The following is a 16,445-nucleotide window of genomic DNA, read 5'->3' on the forward strand; positions in this document are numbered from 1 at the left end:
ACAAGCGACGTCTCCCACGTATGTACCTCGGGCCAGCTACTGGCTATCGTCGGCATTATTCAGCAGCAGACAGCAGCCAGGTAAAGTAAGCACGGAGCTGTCTGCGGTCTGTTATCGTTATCGCGGTGCAGGTGACATGACAGCCATGTCGACAGGGGTCTGTGTCTGTGTCTGGGGAGAGAAAGGAAAACGGAAAGGGAAGCGGGGGCGGGGTCAATGATCAACTGTGCTGCGAGTGATTGAAAGAGGCATCTCTAGGATGAATGGACGAATGGAGAAGCACTGACAACTGCCCACCGGCCCACTATATCGACCTGCTCTACACAGCTACTCTAAATCAACAATCTCCAACGGCGGGTAGGTACCTAGCCCCATACAGACAGACAGACAGACAGACAGACAGTTGACGTGATAGCCCCTGTCACTTCTCTAATAATCATTATCAATCGCTATGGGGTTAGTTGATCGTCTAGTTAGTTAGTTACGGCACTCCCGAGGGAATGGAGTATTTACACCCGTAAAGAGGCCTGCTCCTCCTCCTCCTCCTCCTCCTTCACCCCTCCTCTCAACTATCTCTGAGTTCTCTATATACTCTACCACCTGTATATATACATAGAGATTGAAGCAGCACTCACCTACACAGTCCACAATGTCCGCAGAACGCACCCCCTCCATCTCCACGCTCTCCATCCACGCCGACGACGCCCATGCCACCCGCCGCATGAACGATGTCGCCCCGCCCATCCACGTCTCCACAACCTTCCACTACCCCCGTGACCCCGACGCCCTAATCCCTTTCTCCGACCTCGTCGCCGCCGCCGCCGCCGCCGACAACACCTCCGACAAGGTAAAAACCCCACCCATGGACTCCCCTCCCCCCTCCCCCAAACCCCAATTGAAACATACCAACTAATCCCCCCCCCCCCCCAGCCCTCCCTCCCCTACATCTACTCGCGCCTCGCCGCCCCCTCCACCACCCGCCTCGAGCAAGTCCTCAGCACCCTCCTCCACGGCCCCACCACAACCTACGCCAGCGGCCTCGCCGCCTTCCACGCCATCCTCGTCCGCGTCAACCCGCGCCGCATCGCAATCGGGAACTGCTACCACGGCTGCCACAACGTCGTAAAGATCTTCTCCCGCCTCACGGGCCTGCAGGTCCTGCCGCTCGACTGCGCGCCCGACGACCTCCACCCGGGGGACCTCATCCACCTCGAGACGCCGCTCAACCCTGACGGCACGGCGACCAGCATACGCGAGTATGCGGAGAAGGCGCATTCGCGCGGGGCACTGCTGTGTGTGGATGGTACGTTTGCGCCGCCGCCGCTACAGGATCCGTTTGCACAGGGGGCAGACTATGTGTTGCATTCGGCGACGAAGTATATTGGCGGGCATTCGGACCTGCTGGGCGGGGTGGTGGCGGTGAAGGGGAGGAGGAGGCGGGGAGGTTGAGGTGGGAGAGGATGTATGTGGGCGCGGTGATGGGCGGGCTGGAGGGGTGGCTGGGGTTGAGGAGTGTGAGGACGCTGGAGCTAAGGGTGATGAGGCAGTCGGAGAGTGCGACGAGGCTGGCGGGGTGGCTGGCGGGGTTGGTGGCGGCGGATGAGGAGATTAGGGGCGTGGTGGAGAGGGTGTCGCATGCTAGTTTGCAGGAGAAGGAGCCCTGGCTGGCGGAGCAGATGCCGGGTGGGTTTGGGCCGGTGTTTGCGATTCATACGGTGAGGGGGGAGCAGGCGAAGGTGCTGCCGAGTAGGTTGAAGTGGTTCCATCATGCGACGAGCTTGGGCGGCGTGGAGAGTCTGGTGGAGTGGAGGGCTATGACGGATGAGTTTGTGGCGAAGACGGTCGTGAGGGTGAGTGTGGGGTGTGAAGGGTGGGAGGATCTGAGGGATGATCTGGAGAGGGGCCTGAGAGAGGTGGCTAAGATGGCGATATAGACTTGGGTGTTGTAGTTATATTATGGATATATATATAGACATGTATAGTCTTTTTAGAATCCAATAGATGTTGTCCAAAGTAGAATTGGAATTTTGTAACCAGAATATATGATGAACGTGGTATGACTGCACTGCGATGGACCGTTATTATCTAGGTGCATTTCAAAGCCTGAATGTGAAAGCAAGGACCGGCTTTATATACCGCCGTTGGGCATCACAGAGGTGTTCATCGCCGCCTGAGCTCCCGGACCACCCGTTAATTGGCTATGGATTATATCAATGGCTATAGTAATATTGGGAAAACATTTTGAACCAACACCAGAGTGCATTATGTCTCCAGCTATAGGAACTAAGAGCATCGAATCGGCGTAGGGCAGCCACTTCTATGTCACGTACAGTCCAGCCAATGGCGAAGGGGACTGGAAGGACAGAGCTCTGATCTATTGGTCAACTCACACATATATCCGCCAACATGAACCCGATATAACAGAGCTAGAGTCTGCAAACCATAATTATAAACCATACTGAAGCTCACCAGATTCCTAACGCGCTACTATTTCAAAGTTAGTACTTAACTGAGGAGATATTCCAACATAAATTTAAAGCTGTAGTTAGGTGTCTCTTATGATGACCGAGTAGACAGCCCTAGGATAAACTGCGGATTAATCAAATGGTTTTCCTGTGGTGAGTTTGAAACCAGCATCTGCTATCGCCGGACTGTCCGTTAACTCACCCATGAGCTACATATTAAATGCTACAAATCTAGCTCAGAGTATATAAATCCACCAAACTTATACCTCAGTGCCTAAATTATAAATCTTGGTCAAAACGACATATCAAAATTCAAATTAACGGCCAATTTGCCAAGCTGCGGTAAACATTAACTACATATGCTTCATAAAAACCGTTGAGTCAATATTCCAACCCCGATGAGGGGCCGAAGGATTTGCGTGTAGCTGAAAGGGCCCAGGGAGGACCATTTTATTGACTCCGGAGGAGGCTTCGCCATTTTGGAACCGTCTATGGGCCGCTGAGCTAAATTGACAACACGTGGGTCTTTATTAGTCTTTATATACTAAGTTTTAACTTTTACCACGTATTGTGAGACCTTGTCTTCAACTCCCGCGCTATGGCGATGTCTCTCTCTCACGCCCCTCCTCCCCACGCCTCCCAAAAGCAAACATTACAGTGTCGAAAAATATCATTAGCACAATTGTCAAATTCATCATGATAGGTATTATAAGATGTGTTGTTTTTGCAGTCTTTGCTATCTGTTATCAGTACTGTGTGATCAAGACAACGAGTTTGGTTGTCTTGATGATATATATATACGTGTTAACGTTTGTCATGTCATGGCTTTTTTAGTTATAAAAGGAGCCTTTTCTTCTTCCCTAGGTCTCGTTGCTTCTTTAGTTCAATCACACATACAGCTTGATTCTCTTCAGTTCAATCATACATACAACTTGATTCTCTTCAGTCTCATAAATTCGTGGCACATCAACAAGATGTACGTACATGAGGCCACAAACTTGTCATCTCAACATCCATATCGCCCGTTCTGCAATGTAAGTTTCCCCACTATGTTCATCTGGGGTAGGCTCATCACTAAAAACATCGTTTGATTGGTTGTGCGTAGGTTCTTACATACCATCACCACGACTATTAGCTTGTAGCAGTGGGAATACCTCATGTGATAAGAATTGATTTTTAGAAAAATCAAATCCGGTATATAGAAAAAACTTCACCCATCATCAGGCTAGCTCAAGCTTTCAGGTATTATAGTGGATAATGAAATATAACACAAACGTCCATTGAATTTGCCACTTCTGTATCACTTATGGGGATTCACAGCGTTGTCACTTATGGAAAGTCATATCGTGATTCAGTGGTGATGAATCGAGAGGGTATTCATTCTTTGCTACTGGAGTAATTCGCATCCAAATACACGGCTGAGAGACTACATGTAGGTAAGTTAGTCAAGCCCAATGGCACTCATACACGGAGCTTGATCTGATCCAGATTTTAGGATTACTACATCTATTTGTATGTATGCCTTGCCATTGGTGTTTAACTCAGTAAACTTTAGGAGATACTATATAGACCGTCTAACAAAGTTTTTTCAGGCATCCTCGCATCAGAACTACTAGTAATAAACAACAAGACTTCATCGGAATCTCTCATACCCCCAATTTCTACTTAAGACGATATCTATCTTCAACTAAGACATTCCAATGTCTTGGCGGCCTATTAAAGTAAATCCAGCCTAGTAAACCTCAACACCAAGAAACCCGCCCAACAACGCACCGAACCCGCGGGCCGTAAAGAAATTGCAGATCGCACCTCACTTGGTTAATTCGGAATGCCTACAACTAAACTATGCCCTAAAGGCCCTCACCACCTCAGATCTCACTGCGTCACTCTCCGAGATTTTCTCCCGTCCTGCGCACTCAGACAACAGCATAGGTCTGATTGGCTCGCCCGAATTCCATCCGCCCGCTCTTGCATCGGAATAAAGGTTTCATATGCGTCAACAAGCCATTGGGGTAATAATAGAAAAAGAGAGATCGATCTCTTATCTTCTTTGTACATGTCACTACTGTACAAGTCACTTCAACTTCAGCCTTGAGTCCGAAGCTTCTCAACCTCTGCGGTGAACTCTCAACAACGACAAACCTCATCACGGATACGATAGAATTATGAGTTTTAAGAAAGGAGCCCATTTCACACCCGCAAGGTAAGCAATGGCCAAAATTTATATGTTTGCTGTATTTTAATGATAAACGGAGTGTAGGGCAGGGGCGAGCATACCGATAAGATTATCACGAAGGAGTATCCGAGCGTTATTATATTGTGTAGGATTCCTGGGAGTATTTACATTTATCACAAAAGTCGGGGGCCCGGGTTCACTATCTCTGTACAAACCGCTTAAGCACCCATTGGGAGGCGAAGAGAGTATAATTGGTATAATCACTTCAGCTATCAATGCATTGAGCTATATATGAACGGGAGCTTATGTTAGAATTCAGATACAAACAAAGTCTACCCACTCACCAAGACTTCCAGCCATATAACCCCCTTCCCATCCAGCTTCAACCCTCTCTCAGAGTCCACCCCACTCACCCCCGGGCCCTGGACCGCCCACTTCCCCAGCATCGTAGCCATCAACCAGCCCTTCCGTCTGCGCATCGAATGCAACCATGGAGACACCGAGTACTGCCCCCCGAACTACAACATCCAACTCTACGGCCCGACCGCCGCCTCCGTCCCCGTCACCGCCCTCACAAAAATCAACCCGCGCACCGTCGAAGCCGCGATGGTGCTCCACGAAGAGGGAGAATACCAGGTCTACGCATGGCCAAACTACCCCAACTGCACCGAACTGCAGGGCGACCCCGACGCCGCTAAGCTCTACAAGCAGTCTGTTGGCGGAACACCACACCTGCTCATTGCCCAGAGAGGCCCCTTCCCAATCGGTAGAGACAAGCACGACGTCCACCGCGCTTGTAAGAGCTACGAAGAGGTGCTGGATGGACGGTGGATCAACCACGACCTTGTCGAGGCCAGAATGCGGTCCACATACTCGTACGGCGAATTCCGCCCCTCCTCGCAGGTCTCGATAGCGGGGAACTCCCTGCCCGACCACTCGCGGTACGTGTACTCACCCTACGAGTGCAAGATCCCGCACAGGAGCTTTGCGGATGTCCTGGACGAGGTGCCGGCGCTGCGCCATGTGGTGTTCATCGGCGGCTCAGTGGCTCGTGGGTATGTGTGCGCGCGGGCGTTCCCAGAGTTATTTGGGAGCGACGAGAGTACGGGTGTGTGTGAGCAGCACCCGGAAATGTCGCTGCTCGAGCACGGCAATCGGGCTGCCACGCGGACATACTCCATCTCCCAGGGACGCAAGGTTGACGTCACGTTTGCGTTTGTGGGGGGGAAGTTCCGTGATGCCGTGAAGCGCCTCGACAAGCTGGAGACACCACAGGTTGTGGTGTTCGACGTGGGCAACTTTGCCAGTAGCATGTCCGACGACGAGTTTCTCGCGTACCACAAGACGGCTTTCGACTACTTTGACAGCCGCTGGAAGGGCGCTCATGTGCTCGTGCGGTCGACCGCTAGCGTGGTGCAGCCGCTGCAGTGCTTCGAGGAGGAGGGCCACACGCGGGCTAACTCATGGAGGAAGCGTAATATGACACTCGCTGCTGTCAAGGAGTGGGCTGCGCGGATGAAGGCTGAGAGGGCGGCTAAGATGGATGATATGGAGCTTGAGGAGACGGCCAGCACCCGCGTGTCGTTTATCGATGCGTACAGCATCACGGACCTGAGGCCCGAGACGAGCATGGATGGGTATCACTGGATGTATCCGTCGCCGAGGATGGAGAAGGGTTTTTTGGCGGAGAGGCCGACGGTGGGCGAGGCGGATGATATGTTGCTCGATTGGATGTGGGATGAAATTGTAATGAGGAGGTCGGTGACGTCGCTCTGAGAGAGATTTTGTGCATATGCATTTGCTTGACATGTATTGACTACAAGAATTCCTTTATTGTATTTATCTACTCCTTCAATAGAAACTTTTGTTCTTTTTTGTGACATGCATGAACTGAGACGGCTGTTCTAGTCGAACAGTAAACGCGGCCCACCCACGCCTCCATTGATAGACCGGTCGTCCCATGAATAGGCCAGGTGCGACAGACTGTTAATAGATAATGGACTTTAAGTGTCACTCTAGACACCACTAGTATGCTATTTATATAGGTCCTGTAGCTAATAAACACATATAAAAGATTGATGATTGATGATGTGCACGCTACTCAATGTCCCGAGACCTGACGAGACGACCCTGGGACGAGATGTCTCGAGACGTCCGATCGAGTGATACCAAATGACGCAATTACAACACAACCCGCAAGGCTTCGATCCTAATGTTCAGCTATATCTAGTACATAGGCCCCCTCATAGGTATATATATCCTCAGCTAGCTACTTGTAGTTACAAGTAAGCTTCTGAACCCCCCAAAAAAGAAAATCGGATATGCACCCTAAACCTACTTCAAGTTGTAGCCCCGAACTCTACCAAGCTAGAATCTCTGCCCCCCCCCCCCCCCCCCGCGGGCCCAGTGCCCCGTGCGTTCTTAAAACATTATTACAATAACGGGTACCGGTTTAGGTATTGCATGTATACATGTATCTACAACCCCTTGAAACGCATGGCCGGATATGTATAGTTCTGGGTCGTAAATCATCGTATGGGGCGGCGTAGCAACGGGTTTCGACACCTCACGCCCCATCATGACTACCCACCCAGCAACCACAATTGACCCTTTGGAGAGCTGTTTTTTTGTATAGTTGTTCAATAGTAGCTAAATAAAGATAATTGGACATTTAATATCCTGTATACCAACCCCTTGCCTTTATAACAACTCTATTCTCCTAGGCATGCTCTCAACTATACTAGCTACCAAATCTCCAGAGAATAAACCATGTACCATCAGATAACAGTTCCCAGCAATGAATTAGACCTTCCTCCACGCGGGGCTTCAATACTTGAGGTAATCTAGCATCATATTCCTAAATGGGGGTAGTATAGTGTTGATGGTAAAGCTTCTTGAGATGTACTCAAACATGTTCAATGGCGATTTATTGAGTCAGGGGAACAGGCAAGCTAGTCAGTCCTCCAGAACATCTACCCCACACTCCTCCAACCGCTGAGTTGTGAGGGTTGTGGTGTATACCCTTACAAACTTAGTAGTTGTAGGAGCACGGGGTACACTGTCTCTGGGCGCCATCGGTGGTTGTGGAAAAAATTTGTGGTCAGGCATTGCAGTCAGGCGTTGCGGCGTTGCGGCGTTGCGACCTCACGCCGTGCGATCATTTACGACATGGCGCTGTACATAGTACCTCAAATCCAATCCCGATTAATTGAGTCTGGCCTATAAAGTAGCTATGAATAGATCTCGAGACCCTTCGAAGACTATGGTTCATCATGGAACGAGAGAAGGCAAGACAAGATGAGCAGGTTGGTCTCGTCTCGTCTCGTCTCGTCTCGTCTTGTCTTGTGCCCGTTATTACAATTTTTCAGGGCCCCGCTTCTGTTTCTCGTTGCAGCGCCGGTACCAGCTTGTTGGACGAACAGGGCAGAGACAGAGTGTCTATCATATTGTATCAATTCTAGCTTTTTCATCTCGCCCAAACCTCCCATTCACCCAACTATCACTCGGTCTGCACGGCCAGGGTTAGGGGTCAGTCGGCCACAATCCACAATCATTACTACCAACAACCAACACCTTCAACAGCACCCAAGAACTCCAGTCACGCACAAAAAGAAGAAAAAGAAAGAAAAAAAAAAGAAAGAAGAAAAAAAAAGGCTAATAATATTACACTACTCAAAAGCAACAGACAGACAGCAAGTTTTAGTCCTACCACCACACTACCTCTACATTGATCAAGGAAACCCATTCCGGTGACAATAATTAACCCACCGCTCCCACAGCGACCCGCACTCTCTCCCGTCCCTGACTACATAGCAATCCGGCCTATTCCACGACAAACCCGCCGGATCCCCCAATTGCCTATCAAAAGTCAGCACCTCACCTCCACCAGTTCTCCTCTCCATCTCAGAACGCAGAAACTCACCTCGGCACCCCCAACACCCCCGCCGTCATACCCACGCCCAGCACGGCACACACCACCGCCGAAACCACATACGCCCACCCGAGCTCCGTGCCCCTCCCGCCCATCGCACTGCTCGTCGTCAGCACGAGCGCCTTGCGCCCATTATACCCTTGCGTGCTGAAGCGCGACGTGACATTCATCTGCCACACCCCCGCGCCCAGCACATTGTGATCATTACGCTTCGCCAGGCGACTAAACCTCGCCAGCCCCGCGGGCCGCATCCAAACATGAAACTCCTCCCAGTCCTGCAGGTTCGGCATGTTGCTGCTGTTGTAGCCCTGCGGGAAGGCCTCCTCCCAGAACGGCGGCGGCACGACGTCCGCGGGTTTATAGGCGGTGGGGCGGTAGAGCGCGCGGTCGTGCGGCCAGGCGATGCCGCGCGAGGTGATGGGGTAGACGTGGCCGTCGGCGGCGCGCACGGGCGCGTGGAAGGTGTCGTTGAACATGGAGTTTGCAATCTCGCCGCAGGGGTAGTAGGGGATGCCGGCGCTGTTGGCGTACAGCGGGTTGCAGCGGAAGTTGGTGTCCGAGTGGCTCATGAGCTCGTCGCGGGTGCGGGCTTCGCCCATGAGCTGCGCGCGGTCGAGGGACATGACGAAGCGGCGGTGGTTGGTGTGCAGGTTTGTGAGCTTGTAGCGAAAGAGCACTGGCGGGGTGAAGTTGGAGGGGATGGTGAACTGCAGGGTGCAGGTCTTGGTGGCGGGGCTGGAGCGCCAGCGGTAGGCGTCGAGGTCGGCGGGGGTGAGCGGCGTGTGGAAGTAGGTGCTGAAGGAGCTGCGCGGGATGGGAGACATTGTGTCGTTGGCGCTGGTCAGGCAGTGGGTGTAGTCGATTGTGAGCTCCTGGACCTGGGCGGAGGTGTAGAGGAGGAGGCCGCCGATGGGGGCGAAGATGACCGCGAGGATGAAGAAGATGGGGATCGTCCAGGGAGCGGTGATTAGAGGGCTGGAATTAAGGTTAGCGGGGAAGCAAGCACAATGAGGGTTTGAGTTAATGGTGAGATTACCTCCATGCCTTTATCCGTTGTTGAAGCCAGGCGGTATCTAGAGCTGCCAGTCAGTCGGGCAGATATTGGGGGGGGTGAGAAAGGTAGTAAGTATATATAGATAGATACCTTTAGGTCTCATTGTTTTCACAGGCTCTTTAGAGTCCAGCGGAGAGTAGTCCCCGCCCCTTTCCCTTCCACCACCGGTAGCCACCTTCGTGTTTGTGCCTGTCATCTTCAAGAAGCTGCGGATATCAAGCTGCGGATATCAAGAAGCTGTGGATAATAACGAGGGACGTTGAGGGGATGGAGATGTGGGGGATTGAAGCTGCAGGCAAGTGTTCCGAACACCGTAAGTAGCACTGTAGCCGCTACGTACGCACTGCCATACAGACAAGTATCAGTATGTGTGCGTAGATGAATTTCGTTTCACTGCAGAGGAGGGTTGGGGGAAACACAATACAGCCCTTCGATCAGAATGCGACAGCCCAGGCTGCGAATCATACTTGAAGGACCATGGAGGACATCCTCGCTCTGGGGTTATACGACCTGTAGACACGACGATAAGGTGTCAGCCGTAACAGGGCCCGAGTAACCAAGTGCAGGCCCCCACACAAAGCGATGTCGGCGCGGGTGCGAGACTGCCCACAAGGGTTGGATGTCCCTGTGTATTCACGGCTGGAGAGAATTGTAGAAGAGAGAACACTCGACACTGTGAGCAGAGCAGATGGATCAGACAGGCTGGTATACCTTCGTAGTAAGAGGCCTCTTCCTCTCCTCTATCATCGTCTACTCTATCTTTAAGCGTGACAACATGGTCCCCCGCCAAGACTCTCCTATCACCACGTGACACCCCACTCTGAGCACAATCCCGTCACGCCACCACATCTCAAGCCTCCACTCTAAAGACAAACCTCCCGACCAAACCCGCACAATGTCGTTCACCGATAACCCGCCTCTCCCCTCGACCGACTGGGACATCCTCATCACCGGCAGCGGGATCAAGCAATCCCTCCTCGCCGTGTACATCCCCCCCCCACCCCCTCCACCACCACCTAGCTAACCCCCCCCCGCAGAGCACTATCCCGCGCCGGCCGAACCGTCCTCCAAATCGACCACAACGCCTACTACGGCGGCTCCAGCACGGCCTTCTACACCCACTCCGACATCACCACCTGGACCGCCCGCGTCAACGCCGGGCACGAAGCCGGCTTCTCCCACGCCGAGCTGGTCGGCGGCGTGCTCGGGCGCGGGTTCACCCTGTCGCTGGCGCCGGACTTGGTGTACTGGGACAGCGCGCTGCTGCGGATGCTGCGCGCGGCGGACATGGCGGAGTCGTTTTCGTGGCAGGCCGTGGGGAGCTGGTGGGTGTGGTTGACGGATGAGGAGGTTGCTGTGCCTGCTGCTGCTGCTGCTGCTGCTGCTGCGGGTGGTGGGGGCGGGGCGTTGTTGATGGATGCGGGGGTCAAGGCGGCGAAGGCGGTGGCGGCGGGGAAGAAGAGGTGGAATAAGGGGAGGAAGAAGACGGCGGCGGCGGAGGAGGAGACTGTGGGTGAGGGTGAGGGAGCTGCGGTGGCAGATCCGCCGCCGCCGCTGCAGGAGGAGGGCGCGACGACGACGCTGAGAAAGATGGGCGGGTTTAGGGAGGTGGCTTGCACGTTCGAGGACGTGGCGTGGAGTAAAGATCTCTCAGACCGGGACCGCGGCTACCTGGGCGAGTTCCTCCGCTTCGTCATGAAACACGACTCCCCCGACCCCGCCGACCAGAAGCACCGCGACATCTTCACAGGTACCTCCCCTCCCTCCCTCCCCCCCTCTAGTCCACCCCCTTCTAACCCCCCACAGAATACAAAACCAAACCGCTCACAACCCTCCTCACAACCCTCTTCCCCCTCCCCCCTCTGCAACAACCTCCCTCTCCTCCCTCTCGCTCCTCCCCACGCCCCCCGCCACCACCCCGCTGTCCACCGCCCTCCCGGCACTCGCACGCCACTTCCGCTCCCTCGGAAACATCCCCGACGTCCGCTCCGCCGCCGCACTCACGGTCGCCTACGGCGGCTCCGCGGAGCTGTGTCAGGTCTTTTCGCGCGCTGCTGCTGTCGCGGGGGGCGTCAATGTGCTCGGCCGCGGTGTCAGTGCGGTTAGGCCCGCGGAGAAGGAGCAGGAGCAGGGGGAAGAGGAAGCGGGGGGGAAGCAGCGGAGGAGGAGGTATAAAGTGGCGCTGGACAACGGCGAGGAGATAGGCGTGGACTGGATCATTGGCAGTCCCTCGGACCTCCCTTCCACTCCTACTCCGCCTTCCTCCGCCCCGCAACCCACCACCACCGCCACAGAACAACCAACAGCGTTATACAGAGCAGCCTACATCCTCACCGCCGACCTGCCCACGCTCTTCCAGAAGAAGTACGCCGACGAGGCCATCACGCCCGCCGCCGCAGTGCTCATGGTCCCTGTGGCGGAGGAGGGTGGTGCCGCGGTGCCGGTGTATATCCTTGCGCGCTCGTGGGTGACGGGCGAGTGCCCGCGTGGGCATAGTACGTCTTACCCCCCCCGTTACCACTGTAGTAGTTACTAACACTTGTTTATAGCGCTCCTCTACGCATCAACAACCCACAGCTACGCCGCCATCAGCACTGCCGTGTCGCGGCTGCTACAGAGCCAGGAGGTGCCGCCGGGGGTGTTGCTCTCGCTGTTCTACACCCAGACTCACTTTTCGCCTACAAACACAGGTGAGGATGCAGAGGGGGTGGTGTATCTAGCCCCCGAGGAGCCAGGCGTTGTGTTCGATGACGGCGCCGTGGAGGAGGCGCGGGGGGTGTTTGGTCGGATTGTTGGCGGGGGCGAGGAAGAGGGGTTCATGAGGCTGCCCGAGAGCGCGAGGAGACTGTTGGATGAGATGGAAGAGGCTTAGTGTTGCATCTTGGGGATTGTGTGTGTTTTTATTTTCCCGCTGAGATAGGGGTTATGTAGATAATGAATCATGAGGTATCACTCGGAGAAGTTTGGGGGGGTTGGTTTGGGGTGGATGTTTTGGGTTACGGGCTGGATGTGGTGTGGTTATTGGCACGGTGATACTGCTCTTGCTTCAAGTGGGCTAGGATTTTCCCTTTATAGAAGACTCGCGGGGGAGGACTGAATATGTCGGCTGCCGGCGGAGGGCCTACAGAGAGTATTTTGTATACTCTAGAATGGTGCTAGCCTACTCTCAACAGTGAGAGTGTAGCAGAACCAAACTTCCCCAATAAACACGGCAAAACCAAAAATCATTGCATTCTATATCTAATATGTTACAAATTCATTTCCCCCGACTTTTTTTCTACCCTCTCTATCTCACGGTAATGACCGCCACCACATAAAAAAAACAATAAACCAGACACCCCATCGACACAATCCTCTCCCTGCCCCAAAACACAAACGCAACCAACAGGAGCACAATCACCGACTTGCACACAAACCTACTTTCCCTTTCCGCCGGCGGTGGCGCCCTTTCCTCCCTGCTGCTGCTGCTGCTGTGACTGTGTCTTCCCCGCAAAGGCAGCGCCCTTGCCGATGTTCTCCTCGTGGTTGATGCTGGTCGGGTCCTGTCCGAACCTATACTCGGCCGCAATGCGATTGAAGATCTCCGGGTTAATCGAGCTCACGGGCCTCACGCCAATCTTCTCCGACTCGGGGGTCCACAGATAGCTGGGGGTGGTACCCGATGATCCGCCGCCGCCGCCCCCATTCCGTCTCGCCAGCTGCTGCCGCCGCCCGCGCCCGGGCCGCTGCTTCCACGGCTTGTCCTCAGGGTTGTAGGCCACGTTTCCCGGTAGGAGGATGGTGTCGAGGTGGCCCTGGAGGCCCTGGAAGGTCTGGGCCCGCTCATACCGCGACGCGTAGTCCTTGAATAGCTGGTCAAACTCCTCGTTGGTGATCTTGACCTCGTTGAGCTCGAGATTGTCAAGCTCCTCCTCTGCCTGCTGCTGTTCTAGGGTCGGCTCTGGCTCCGGCTCCGGCTCTGGTGTGGGCTCGGGTTCGGGCTGTGTCTTTTTGCCCTTGTTGAACATGCTTGGGATTGCACGCCTTTCCAGGTGGTTCTGAGCTTCTTCTTCTTCGGCTTCCGCTGCTTTCTGCGCCGCGCGGGCCTCCTCGTTCCTGGTCTTCATGGAGTCCATGAATTTCTTAAAGTTGCCGCCGAGCGGGGAGAACCATTGCTTGATGTTGTCGTCCTGGCTGAACTTGACGTTTGATTTCGGGGTCAAAAACTCGAGGTCCTCGGCACTCACGTCGATTTCGCCCTCGGCTGCAGGGTCATTGGTGGCCCATCCTTTTGGCTTCTGGAGCGCTTCGTTGACGATGGGGAGGAGGACGTCGTATGCGGAGGGGGGTTCGACAGGCTGTTGTTGTTGGGGAGGAGGGGCTGGGACTTCTTGCCAGGGGAGAGGGTAGGGGATCGCTGGCTGGGCGAGAGCAGTAGGGATGAGGAGGATGGCGGGGAGGAGTAGGAAATGCATAGTGAGATGTGGTTCTTGGGGAAAGGGATCTCGTCTGTTGGGGGAATGTAATGACTGACGGAGTGATATAAAAACAAAAAGGAGAGAAGGCCGAAGAAGAGGGGAGGCGGGGTATGGAGGGGGTTTTATTTTGAGTTATAATTAGTTTGCATCTAGTATCGACATATGTGTCTTCTGCAATGTTTAAGCAATTAGTTTTTTCCCTCTTGATACCGAGGAGCTTTCCCCAATGGTTTGTTTGTAGTTAGTACGACATAGTGATGGAGGTAACCACCGGCGACCTCCAATCCTCTGCCCTTATAAAAATCATACGAGCCTGGACGAACGTGAACAGTTAGCACTCCCGAAAGAACTTGTCTTATCTAGAGGGAAATCGGGGTGCCATTTAAAACTAACACGCACCGTGGCGAATAGCTAGATCTCCGAAGGCATTCGTTAATCCCTAGGTCTGAATGTTACTAGGTAACAGTAGCGTAACTCTTTTACAAATTGTAATTAACAGTAGACCTTACGAGAGCGCAACTCTTCTCCCAGCGCACCCCGCGCAGAAGAAGTTGAAAGTTCCATATTGAGCTAACAATGAGCTAACTACATGTACCATCTTGTGCCAAGCACTTTTCGTACTACATGACAAAGGCGGGCTCGGTAGACGTTCAGCTGACTACGCCAAAGCGCTAGTAATCACTGTTTGCCAAGAAGGCTTGGTTGTCGAGTGATATTCTGTGATTAACTATAGGGTTTTTCTGGACCACTTGATTCTTGCTCTGCGCGGAATAACATCCACATCTAAGGATAGGTAAGCGGTCTGGCGCTCAAGAAATAGTCATGGCAGATGAGGAAGATCCAGAGAATATCAAGGTTTATCAAAGTTTATGACTATGCTAAAATTATTTGCGCTTGAAGTAACCCTTCAACGTGATAATTTGAACCAGCACTCAGTGAATTTGAACCATTCAGGGAACTACTAGACCATTCTGCCCCGGGGTTTACTTCATAGCAAAACACCATCCGAAAAGGGTAAAAAGTCGTAAGTCTTGGCATGGGCCACCTGCAGCGGGCTTAGCCGCCCGGTTTTCGCATTTTCCTAAAACCAGATTTTTAAATTCTAGTCCTAAATGTATTTTAGAACTTGTCCATACATTATTTTGTGGCTAGTGTTCTGACCCTAAGGTTAGGTTGTCGATCTGGAGAGATCTATTCGCCCCTCGACGGCTGCCTACTCTAGGTGCAGATCCGTTCAGTTACACCCGCGCATTCACCCTAAATTCAGCACTCACAGCCTTTACTTGAGTTTCGGGACACCAACGTACGTAGTGATATACTTAAACTAACACCTCTTAACTGAGCGGCGGCGGCAGCCGCATAGCAGCTTCCAGGTCGCCTCCAAACAGCTAACATCGCCAATAGGACCTGAAATCAGACGTTGCCGGAACCAACGCTTCCTTCCTTCCACCCAACCACTGCCCTCAAAAGTGCAAATTAACAAACCTTCAAATCATGCGCGCTGAGGCTTTCTCACAGATCAACGAAGATGCCGTCTTGAACTTCGGTTAGCAGCACCCGTATTGACCAGGTTGTCCTTTGCGAGAAAGAAGTGCTTCTCCGTCCCGTTGCAATTTTTAGCTGGGACCGACTCATAAGGATAAGGCTGCATGCACCCAACCTGGCTGGACACATCATATGTTTCAGTCGTTCCTCCCACACCGGTATCATGTTGAGTAATCACTCTCGAAGTTAGGCCTTAGGGCTGAAGCTGACATGACGGGGGGCGGGGTTGTATAGATCGTGTTGTGCCTGCATCACCCTGGTCTACGGGTGAGCTGAAGAATTAGAAGATGTCTCGGGCGTCACCGGTGCCACGCTTTGTTAGAGTTCCGAGTGATACATGGTGATGTGATGCGCGGGACCGAGACAGGACCCAGACATTCATAGACGCTGACCTAAAGTGGTATTTGTTTGTACATAGCTCTGTGGTACTGTCGATGCATGGACTTACTAGATGGTTGGAAGGGTCGTTGTGGGGAGATGATGCGAGGGTGGGAGGACAGAAATCTTACTTTGCGGGGCAAACGGACCGGGGGTTAGAAGGCTGGAGTTGCGTTTTTGCCCTTGTGGGCGAGAGAGTCTTATGCGGTGTGCGCTCTTTCATATGTCGAGCCTAGAACGGGAGCCACGCTCAGTTCATGACTAAGCGTGTTTCCAGTAAGTAGCCGATGTTACTTTGACCGAGTGATTGTGTATGAAAACCTGCGTAACTCATGTACTCCATCGGCTGACTGCTTATATCCTTGACTAACGATGAAAACGACATAAAACTGTTATGACAAGGAAGCACCTGAATGTTCTGTCAATACGTAGAATGTTT

The 16,445-nt window shown here is 53.1% G+C and overlaps 7 protein-coding genes across 7 annotated transcripts; 4 read left to right on the top strand and 3 right to left on the bottom strand.

Annotated features, from left to right (window-relative positions):
- Positions 1 to 649: 649 nt before the first annotated feature.
- Positions 650 to 1,449, top strand: LAJ45_03891 (uncharacterized protein; the record flags this gene model as incomplete). The annotated part of the gene is made up of 2 exons (XM_046113473.1): positions 650 to 847; positions 931 to 1,449. The coding sequence occupies 2 exons, from the start codon at positions 650 to 652 to the stop codon at positions 1,447 to 1,449; spliced, it is 717 nt and encodes a 238-aa protein (XP_045973202.1).
- An 11-nt stretch (positions 1,450 to 1,460) lies between these two features.
- Positions 1,461 to 1,934, top strand: LAJ45_03892 (uncharacterized protein; the record flags this gene model as incomplete). The annotated part of the gene is made up of 1 exon (XM_046113474.1): positions 1,461 to 1,934. The coding sequence occupies one exon, from the start codon at positions 1,461 to 1,463 to the stop codon at positions 1,932 to 1,934; it is 474 nt and encodes a 157-aa protein (XP_045973203.1).
- Positions 1,935 to 4,630: 2,696 nt separating this feature from the next.
- On the top strand, positions 4,631 to 6,417 carry LAJ45_03893 (uncharacterized protein; the record flags this gene model as incomplete). The annotated part of the gene is made up of 3 exons (XM_046113475.1): positions 4,631 to 4,668; positions 4,726 to 4,895; positions 4,961 to 6,417. The coding sequence occupies 3 exons, from the start codon at positions 4,631 to 4,633 to the stop codon at positions 6,415 to 6,417; spliced, it is 1,665 nt and encodes a 554-aa protein (XP_045973204.1).
- Positions 6,418 to 7,901: 1,484 nt separating this feature from the next.
- On the bottom strand, positions 7,902 to 10,373 carry LAJ45_03894 (uncharacterized protein; the record flags this gene model as incomplete). The annotated part of the gene is made up of 9 exons (XM_046113476.1): positions 7,902 to 8,079; positions 8,410 to 8,499; positions 8,564 to 9,547; positions 9,609 to 9,645; positions 9,717 to 9,832; positions 9,967 to 9,969; positions 10,046 to 10,136; positions 10,203 to 10,251; positions 10,338 to 10,373. The coding sequence occupies 9 exons, from the start codon at positions 10,371 to 10,373 to the stop codon at positions 7,902 to 7,904; spliced, it is 1,584 nt and encodes a 527-aa protein (XP_045973205.1).
- A 148-nt stretch (positions 10,374 to 10,521) lies between these two features.
- Positions 10,522 to 12,498, top strand: LAJ45_03895 (uncharacterized protein; the record flags this gene model as incomplete). The annotated part of the gene is made up of 5 exons (XM_046113477.1): positions 10,522 to 10,610; positions 10,664 to 11,265; positions 11,355 to 11,376; positions 11,433 to 12,121; positions 12,176 to 12,498. The coding sequence occupies 5 exons, from the start codon at positions 10,522 to 10,524 to the stop codon at positions 12,496 to 12,498; spliced, it is 1,725 nt and encodes a 574-aa protein (XP_045973206.1).
- Positions 12,499 to 13,042: 544 nt separating this feature from the next.
- Positions 13,043 to 14,080, bottom strand: LAJ45_03896 (uncharacterized protein; the record flags this gene model as incomplete). The annotated part of the gene is made up of 1 exon (XM_046113478.1): positions 13,043 to 14,080. One exon carries the CDS (start codon positions 14,078 to 14,080, stop codon positions 13,043 to 13,045), a length of 1,038 nt encoding a protein of 345 aa, XP_045973207.1.
- A 1,327-nt stretch (positions 14,081 to 15,407) lies between these two features.
- Positions 15,408 to 15,718, bottom strand: LAJ45_03897 (uncharacterized protein; the record flags this gene model as incomplete). The annotated part of the gene is made up of 2 exons (XM_046113479.1): positions 15,408 to 15,540; positions 15,600 to 15,718. The coding sequence occupies 2 exons, from the start codon at positions 15,716 to 15,718 to the stop codon at positions 15,408 to 15,410; spliced, it is 252 nt and encodes an 83-aa protein (XP_045973208.1).
- Positions 15,719 to 16,445: the final 727 nt, after the last annotated feature.

Source organism: Morchella importuna (assembly GCF_003444635.1).
Source record: "Morchella importuna strain M04M26 chromosome Unknown Morimp01GS009, whole genome shotgun sequence".
Classification (NCBI taxonomy): Eukaryota; Fungi; Ascomycota; class Pezizomycetes; order Pezizales; family Morchellaceae; genus Morchella; species Morchella importuna.